Source organism: Alosa pseudoharengus, unplaced genomic scaffold (assembly GCF_046254945.1).
Source record: "Alosa pseudoharengus isolate Yale_2024_CS ecotype anadromous, Long Island Sound unplaced genomic scaffold, YU_APseudo_1.1 YU_APseudo_1.1_scf_7, whole genome shotgun sequence".
NCBI lineage: Eukaryota > Metazoa > Chordata > Actinopteri > Clupeiformes > Clupeidae > Alosa > Alosa pseudoharengus.
Genome location: NW_027468859.1, coordinates 27,201,434 through 27,210,847, shown reverse-complemented (window position 1 = coordinate 27,210,847; position 9,414 = coordinate 27,201,434). Strand labels below are relative to the sequence as shown.

Here is a 9,414-nt window from a genome sequence, read left to right as displayed (position 1 = left end):
ACATGGTGATTATCCATATCAGTTCTCCGGAACACACACAAAGAGTATTTATTGGTTTTTCCAACTTGAACTGATTTTGTGCTTACACTGGGCTTTGGTCTGGGTTTTGTAGCGGGGTCAATGGGCTTGCTCACAAAGCATTCAGCTGCCTGGTCTGGAGCATTACGCAGATTGCCAGCTGTCTGCACTTTCTTAAAGCAAGTACATGGCCTGGCCTTGAGCTGATTTACAGGACAATTGGCCTCCCAGTTCAGTTCTCTCTGTCTGATCCCAGTTCAGTTCTCTCTGTCTGATCCCAGTTCAGTTCTCTCTGTCTGAGCATTACTGAAAGCTTGCCACTGACACGGCAATGCAGAGAGAATCTTGCATTGCATTTTCATGCTGATGTATGCTACAGTATATGGCCAGTTCTTTCAAACTGGGGTTTCACTGAATGAATATAACTTACTTTATCTGGGTCTTCTAGCAGCTTAAAGACGGTCCTGTGAGTTGTATAGACATTTCACTTCTGCAGTACTCAAAGACACTCTTACATTTTAAACTTCTCTACTGATCTTTCACCCGTTTATTTACATATTTACACAGACAAATTGATCAGACATGCCATATATTTGCTCAGAGGCACACATGCACATAAACACACTCCCTCACAGAAACACTCAAACACACTCATATTTCTGCATGACTCAAATCATAATACAAAAAGCAAATGCTGTACAAGTAAACATAAAGCATTGTTGCATTGTGTGTTGGATTTATCAATTTGATTTTCCGTGTTCAATGCTCAATAAAAGCTTCTTTTCCTTGGTTGCTTGCACAGGAGAGTGAGGCTGTATGGGTGGGGCCTGGTTGAGTGGCTTATCACTGTGATTAGAACACTGACCCGAGCACTAGTGGACAGGTGACCTCCTGCTCGGCCCAAACACCGTCCAGATCAGCCATCTGACTCCGGCTGTGGGTGTGTGAGAGAGTATGCCTGTGTTTATATGTGTGGATGTGTGAGAGTTTGTGTGTGTGTGTTTGTATGTGTGTGTGTGTGTGTGTGTGTGTGTGTGTAGGCCAGCTCAGGTTGGGTGTGGCGTGCTTATTTTCTCCAGCGTACTATCGCCTTGGGTGTAGCCAAACATCCTGGTCACAGGGCACAAGAGGAGAACTTGCACACTGGTCAGTAGTTTTGGTCTGTGACAGCATCTTACACACTGGGGGAGTAGTGTTGGTCAGTGAGAGCATCTGCATCGGTCTGCATTACAACATGGAAGACATGCCCCAGTAATGACGCTCACCAGCTCCTCTGTAGTCGTTGGGCAACCGGTTAGTGGACTTTAGTGGACTTTTATAAACAAGACAGGAGAGGATAAGTACTAAAGCGAAAGGACCAGCAGCAGACATCTTTCAGCGCTCCTACTGGGCCCAACCTCAGTCTGTGTGCATGACTCACTTCTCCACAACCACAACGGGCTTCTGCGTGGCAGCGGACAGCCCAGATTTTCCTGGCGAGGCTTCCTGTGGAAACTTCAGAGAAGAGAGATGTTGCGAGGACTATCAAGAATCTAGCACCCTCTTAAAAATGTTTTAAAAGTTTTTGATTTGGAATGGTGAGCCATTGACTGTGACTATTTAAGCATAAGAGGGGTTAGATAGATTATTTTTCTGTGGGATGGACTTTTTTTTTCTCCAGAAAAATGAATGTTTTGCTGTGTGGGATTAACACTGTCTACTGAATTTAGTGCATGAGGATTGACATTGGTGTTCCAGGAAATTGAGATCTGTAAGTCAGTAGGTAGCTGTATGTTGTGCTGATACAAGTGAAGTTTTGTAGCTTAAACATGGAAATCGATCCGGTCACTCGTGCAAATTCTGCCCCTGTGTCCTTCCTTGACAAATTTGTCACTGTTTTCACACTGCCTGACAGAGTGCAGACTAACGCGACTGAAGAGAAGGTGTTGACGTTTTTCCGGAGCCTATCCGAGAGAGATCCACGCATCAGGAATGTGGACGACCCGGCCAAGACCGTGGGATGGAGTGATGAGCCACGGACGACAGAAGAACTTAAAGGAGAAATGAAAAGAGTGGACATTACGAGTCAGAATGGAAACACTAAAACACTAAGGGATGAAATGGAAAGCAGAAAGGTTTTTTTAGATTCCTCTACGAGGCTAAGTCAACCCCTGAATCAGCCAAACTCAAACGTAGGGCTGCTTCCAGTGATGTGTTCTGAGATGCCTGACAGTTCTGAACTTGCAAACAAGAAAATGGCTGGCAGGATGGAAGATGCAATGGAGAGTTCCAAAGAGCAACAGCCCAAATCCCCCAGCGGCACAGTAGGCGATGAGCAACCAGAGTCTGACCTCACTGTCGAAAAACCTCATGAAAACCATAAGGATTATTTTGAAACAACTGATCAGACCCGTCAGTTCTGCCCAGAGGTTAAGCAAGAATTCGTCTCTGGAGTCAAAGAGTCAAAAGAGCTCGGTGAGTTAGCAGACATCATCGGTGAAGACCAGACATCTCTAAATATGGACACACAGGATCTTTCCACAGACCAAAGTCAGAAAAACACCAGTGGTCGAGATGAAGGCAATGACGCAAACGGTGACAAATTATCTGGAAGCAGCTCAGATAAGCATATGTTCACAGATAAATTTAATGAGGCCATTTCTCTGCAAAGAAACACTGAGGAAGTAAATGTTATCCATACTGAAGGAAGATCAAACAATCATCTGAATGCTTCACTGGTTTGCGTAAATGTGGCAGAGAACACACACCAGGGTGAACCTTCAAAAGGCAGTCAACCAGGACAATCTCCTCACGTTGCCGCTCCAAATCCACCCGTGAACAGCGGGAACGACAAAGCATCTGCAGAGAGTCAGGAGTCATTTTCTGACTTCAACCAGACCTCTACAAACGATCAGGATAGCGGTACATTCAACACCGTCCTGGAAGTAACTATGGGCCTAGAGCAACAAGATGAATCTGCAAAGGTCCTTTCTACAGACATTTTAACCTATACCAGTGAGTTCTCCGGTCATCTTGGTCCAACCTCTGAGGGGACAGGAGCCTCTACCCCCCAAATGGTCCAACCAAGTGTTTCAGGAGCTGGAGATTCAGAGAATGGAGACAATAGTGTGGCCTTGCACTCTGACGGTTTGGATGTAAACACAGGGGCCGATGAGGACTTTGCTCAGAGGGCGTCTGGGACATGTCATCCATCAGAAGACGAGAGCAACAACTCTGAGGGCAAAAAAGAAGAGGTGGGAAAAGATGAGATAACAGACGTTGAAAAAGGAGAAAAAGAAAGTGTGGCCGTAGACGACGCACCCTCCTCCTCCCCCATTGGTCCCTCAGAGTCACCCACTACGGAAGCTACATCTTCTCCCCACGAGAAATCCGTCCAGCTACAGTCCCTCTTCAGCGGGCTCCTCAAGAGAGCATCAGTAGGCGAGGAGGAGGGGGAAACCGATGACAAACCCCTGGTCCCCCAAGACCAGAAGACGAAGCCCCTTCGGAGGGGCCTGTTCCCCGAGCAGTCGCCCGCCAGACAGAGCCCAACCAGAGGGGGACCAGGGGAGCCGAGGGGAGGCTTCCTGGAACAACTCTCCCAGCTGCTGAACCTGGAGAGCAGCAAGGTGGAGGAGGATGAGACGCCGGAGGACCAGAGACAGGCGGAGGAGAGTCAGACCGGACAGATGCACAGTGAGAGTGGTAAAGGGGAGCTTAAACGAGAGGAGGAAAAGGAGGAGGAAAAGGAGAAGAAGGGAGAGGAGGAGGGAGAGATGACGGAGAAGATGGAGTCACTACCTGCCGCCAAGCCGGTGGAGGAGACTAAGAAACCCACCAGCCCAGAGTCAGCGTTCGACGCCTTCAAGGCCTTCTTCACCCCCAAGCCCATGAAGAAGCCCACCCTGGACAGAACTGACCTGGAGGCCATGAAACAGAAGATGAGGAGCGACAGAGAAAAGCTGAGAGCCATCTTTGAGAGAAACTCGCCAAAAACAAACTCAAAAGTATGCTGAATACAATCAAAAATAGTTAGATTTAGTGCAGTGCGGCCACTTTGATGTATGACATCTTTTTATTAGTTTTAAATAGTTTTAAAGTTTCATATGGGGCCATTTTTTTTCTTCATTTTTTTGTTTATTTGTATTTATATTTTATTCATTTATTTTCATCAGTTCCAAAGCTTCTTGTTGTTATTGCTTCCCCTATTCCTTTTTCTCTCAGCTGTCAACGTGTTAACATTACTGTATAAATAACACATCATTATTATTCTAAATCTCTCTTAATCCTCCATGTCTGCTCTTCCTTCATCCTTCTTGTCCAGGCGGAGGACTTCCCCCTAGCGGAGCAAGAGGAGAGGACTCCTCGGCGCCTGCAGGCCATCTGGCCTCCGCCGAAGCCCAAAGACGAGGTGGGGCTCAAGTACACAGAAGCAGGTATGGAGCTCTCATTACCGACAGGACAGGACGCCTTCACAATGCTAACTAACTAGCTGCAGTGAGTCAGAGTGTTTGTCCAGTGCATTCAATATTTGCCCAGGCATGGCGCCTGATTGCTGAGCTGTTCTATTACAAACACTTCTCATATCCTCCTCCGCCCTGTTCTTCAGCACTGGACTCTATTCCTCCAGAACAGGTTGTGATAAAGTGTCTCAAGGAGAAGTTGTTGACAGCAAAGATTCTAGAACAGAGCTCCGCTCTAGAATCTTTGGTTGACAGAGTCAAGCAAGGGTAGCAGCAGGAGTGAGAGACTGCAAATAGAATGCAAGAGAGAATGCACATACTTAATGAGAAAGAAAGTGCATCCAAAGATACAGGTATGTGGACTAAGTGAGAGGATGCTGCACTGACAGATAACCTGAAGAGTGGAAGAATGCACCCAAAAGAGAGAGTGCACACAGAGAATGAGAAAGAACAGAGAGAGTGAGCATATGAAGAAAGAAAAGAAAGAGCAGACAGATTCAAGGAAGGGTGGCAGCAGGAGTGAGAGAATGCAAATAGAATGCAAGAGAGTGCACGTGGTAAATGAGAGAGAAAGTGCATCAATAGATACAGGCGCGTGGAGCACAACAAGACTGTTGGAGTACATGACTGCACTGACAGAGAGGCCATAGAGCGGAGTGCACCCAATGAGAGAGTGTGCGCAGACTGCAAAGTAAGAAAAAGACCAGAGAGAATGGGCATGAGAAGAAAGTAAAGAAAGAGCCCAGGCTGATTAGAAGACTGTGACAGAAGCCAAAAAGGGAACATCCATACTGCATATAGTGGCAAATAAATCCTGGGATCGAGAATGGCTTTTGCTGTCTCACAGACTCACTGACAAGCACTGTGAATTGATGGACAATGGCTCTGATAGGCACTCACACTATCAGCCATTTGAGGTGTGTGCCTGGATACCCACCCTCTGCACACAGTCTCACATTTCCTTGCTGCAGGGTACACAGACATTTCAGCCACCTACACTGTAGGTTGAAGTGCTCATGCCACTGAGTTCGAGAGAGAAACACCACTTAAAACAGTGCTGTTAGTGCCCCCTTGTGGACTCAAGATATTGTGCCATTTTTTGTGCCAAGTTGTGGCCTACTATCCCGTCGAGGCTTTTTTGTATGTGTCTGTGTAAGCTAGTAAGCTATAGCATAATTATAACATTATATAATATACTGTAGGTAATCATATTAGGCATCAGCATGGCTGTCTACTAAGGTTTTCTGTCATGCTTTCAGAACACCAGGCGGCCCTACTGCAGCTGAAGAGAGAGAGCAAAGAAGAGGTTGAGAAGTTACAAGTAAGTTTGCAACCCTTGGATATAGTTGGATACACGGTATATTTTGAAATAGTAAGGTGTATATTTGTTGCTTTAAAAACCATAGTCCACAATTTTAATCCAATCCAATGCACTTTTTTTCCAAATTCATTAATTCAGTATGGAAAAACTCCAGTGTTTATAAAATGGCTTGGCTTGGGTTAAGGAGAACAAATTAAGTGGTGCAGACGGAACCATACTCAATTCCAGCCAATCAACATATTGCTTCAAGTACATGAAAGTGAAGGGTGTCATTTGATTGGTTGATGAGCTTTAACCAGAGTCATGGACCACAATTTAATTGTTAGGAATTACGATGACTGACACGCTGATTTGCTCTCCATACAGGCAGACTTTGAGCTGAAGCTCTTCCGAGTCCGTGGGGAGAACGCAGAGAACGTGTCCCGCCTGGAGGACGAGTTGGCCAAGCTGCAGAGAGACAAAGACGAGGCCACGCGCGGAGACCTCCGAGACGCATGCGTGTCCACCGAGGACGACTTCTCACCCAGGACCTTCCGCACCGTTTGCGTCCAGACAGATAGAGAGACCTTCATCAAGCCCGCCGAGGAGGAGGAGGGTCGAAGCGTCAGTCAGAACACCAATATCAGCGTTCCCAAGAAACTCGACCTCACTTCACTAACTCTTGGCCTATCTGGGAAAACTGAGCCAGCTTCAGCACAAGAACCCCCTGCTCTGCCTTCTCTCCACCAATCAGACTGCTCGATCACATCATCATCATCACCCATGATGTCGCCAGGTTCCACAGACTTGACCCCACCTCCGGCGCCTCCACTTCCTGGTTCTCTGACGTCCACTTCCTGTGCAGAAGCTCCTCAGGCACCTGGCGGGCCCCCCATCCCACCTCCACCTCCACCACCTGTGCCTTCATGTGGTCCCCCCCCAGCACCACCTCCTCCGCCTTCCCACGGCGGCAGTCCTCTGCCTCCCCCACCTCCCCCAGGAGTTGGTTTCGCCCTGAGCTCACCTCTGGAGAAGCTCCCCAGGAAGCCCGCTTTCAAACCTTCCTGTCCCATGAAGCCTCTCTACTGGACGAGGATTCAAATTCAAGACAACAAGTAGGTCTCTTGCATCAGCTGTTTCTTCCCTGTAATACAATCTGACCCTCTTCCCCTCACCCCCCCCCCCCTTAGATTTCTGTGTGTGGGTTTTATGCAAATTATGTGTGCCCGAGACCACTGACATTTCCTGCTAGTGACAGAAAAGCCTGGGTAAAACATGTTGGTTTCTCTCCCATTTTCACCACTTTTATTGTATTCAGTTTCGAGTGGGCTTCATGGGAAAGAAGGCCCTTCTGGCGTGTTCTAGGAGGTAGATAAGGATCAATAAACACGTTAGAGCTCACTTAAACACACCGCACCACAAAATGGCTTAGCGTTGGGGTGTTGCTGACAGAAGTATCGCCCATGTGACCGCAAAGGGTCCAGCCGCCCATTACCCAAGTTTCCAGGCGCGTCTTGTCTGAGCCTTGCCGAAATGCGAACCTAGCATTTGCAGCTCCGTTTTGTAGCCACCGTCTTGGGAGGTTTTTCGGGGACGATTTGCCGCCCTGAGGTCTGCATGGTGAGTTGGTCGCTAGACGGTGATGGAACACGCCCAGGACCACTGCTGGTGGTATCGATTTCTGTAGGAATCGCGGCAGCGTCCAACCAACTCTCTCTCTCGCGCTTCCTGCTGCGCCGTAATCCGATGCCTTCTGTGAAAACGTTGCTTCTCTCTCTTAAGGCTCCTTGATAGCCAGAGGGGGGTGGTGGGTGAGGTGATTGAAGAGAAGCTGCATTATTATTGTGCTTGGCTCAGCTGAACCGAGGCATGTGTGTATGTATGTGTGTGTGTGTGTGTGTGGGGGGGGGGGGGGGGGGACATGACCCCACAGCTTCTTCTTATCCTCTAAGGTCAACGCTCCTCTCCTCTGGAACTAAACAGAGTTGTGTGGTTTTCTGTTTTTTTTTTTGCCTCCTGTTGACTAAGCCAGCTGGACATCAGTGGCTGTCTGGTTAAATCAACAGCCAGGCTGTCAGCATCTCCATCTCCGTTTCCTTGTGCGTTTGTTTGTTTATTTATTTATTTCCCATTTTGGCAGCGATGACACGCTGTGGAGTTCTCTGGAGGAGCCATCCATCGTTGACCCCTTTGAGTTTGAGGACCTGTTTGCCAAAGCTACGCTGCAGACCAAGCGGAAGCCTCTCTCCGAGGCCTACGAGCGGAGAAGCAAGGCCAAGAAGGTCAGACACAGGATTGATGCGCTCTGAGAAAATGTGTTGAAATGTGTGTCCACCAGGGGGACTATTTACCTGAGTTTGCATTGCATACACAGCCTGAGTGAAGTCACCTGTGCTAAGCACATGCTGTAGAAGCCTCTCTAAAGTTACGAGGGTCCGAGAGATGATGCCGTTTTCTGACTAACACAATAGCGTGAAATTATAAGAGACATCCCGTTCATTTTGGACAATAACAAATACAAAACACACAAGGTCTATTAAACGATGGTTGACCAACGTTTGTGGACTGGAAATATAATCAGAAAGTAATAAAATCCGCATCCTGACATTTATTTCAACGTAACTTTAAATGTTGGAAGTGGGAAGTAAAAGAGGACAGTCGTCGGCTCTTCGTTGTAAAATGTTGGTCACGGGAAATGCAGTGGTTCTAATAGCATCCTGCGAGTTCCGAGTCGTTTCCTTTGAGCGAATGAAAGTTGCTGACAGTCAAGGTCTGGCCCAGAGTGCCCGTGTTTGATGTAGCAAGATTGCTGGTTAATGCTTCGGCCCAGTGAGAGTATATTGTCTTCGCAGTTTTTAATAACAGGATGCTGCACTTGGCTCTGTAATTCCTCCTAAAATTAACATAATTGTGTTCAATTTGTAAATAAAGAGGACTGGAGGAGAACCCAGAGTGCATATTTCCTCCTAAACACTTAAGACCGTTTGAGAAATGTGATCATTTTGTTGTTATTCCTGGCTCAGAATTCAATCTTTCCATAGCCTACTCTACCCCCCCGACACTTAAGCGCGGGGGTATGTTTTGCAATAAACCGCCGTGGCAGCTTTGTCCATTATTTGACCTTCGGAGCGCAAAGGTTATAACAAAAAAATAGACAACAGAAAGACGGCAAAAACGTTCTCTTATGCACTCCTTCTGAACCTTTTCTAGATCATCAAGCTCTTGGACAGCAAGCGCTCCCAAGCCGTTGGTATCTTCATCTCAAGCCTTCATCTAGAAATGAAGGACATCAAGCAAGGTGAGAGCCAGTACATTCAAACCTTTTTGTGAGACCTAATAACAACAACTCCTTAAAGTTATCCTCCTTAAAAATGTCCTCAATTTGCAAATTTTTTTGTTCTTGTCAAAATGACAAAACCTCTGCTGCATGCCCCCCCCCCCCCCCCCCCCCCCCACACACACACATAATGGAAAACAGTAGTGCAAGCATGAAAGTCATTCAGGCTGTCTGGTTTGGTGAAGCACTAATCTCACCCCCAACCGCCCCCCCCCTCTTTCCCCCACTGAGCATGAAAACCCCAGTGGTGAGCGCAGCAGAGCTGTGGCCTTTAAATTGATATGTACATCCACAGAGCAGGAATCTGCCACTCTCGT

The 9,414-nt window shown here is 47.3% G+C and overlaps 1 protein-coding gene across 1 annotated transcript in view; it reads left to right on the top strand.

The window, feature by feature from the left end:
• The first annotated feature begins 1,169 nt into the window (after positions 1-1,169).
• fmn1 (formin 1) overlaps positions 1,170-9,414 on the top strand; it is a 20,086-nt gene continuing 11,841 nt past the window's right edge. Inside the window, exons 1-6 of the mRNA XM_076272229.1 lie at positions 1,170-4,004; positions 4,322-4,433; positions 5,720-5,781; positions 6,148-6,875; positions 7,901-8,042; positions 8,971-9,058. Coding sequence (XP_076128344.1) covers positions 1,827-4,004; positions 4,322-4,433; positions 5,720-5,781; positions 6,148-6,875; positions 7,901-8,042; positions 8,971-9,058 — 3,310 coding nt within the window. The 5' untranslated portion in view covers positions 1,170-1,826. The remainder of the gene's footprint in view (positions 4,005-4,321; positions 4,434-5,719; positions 5,782-6,147; positions 6,876-7,900; positions 8,043-8,970; positions 9,059-9,414) is intronic.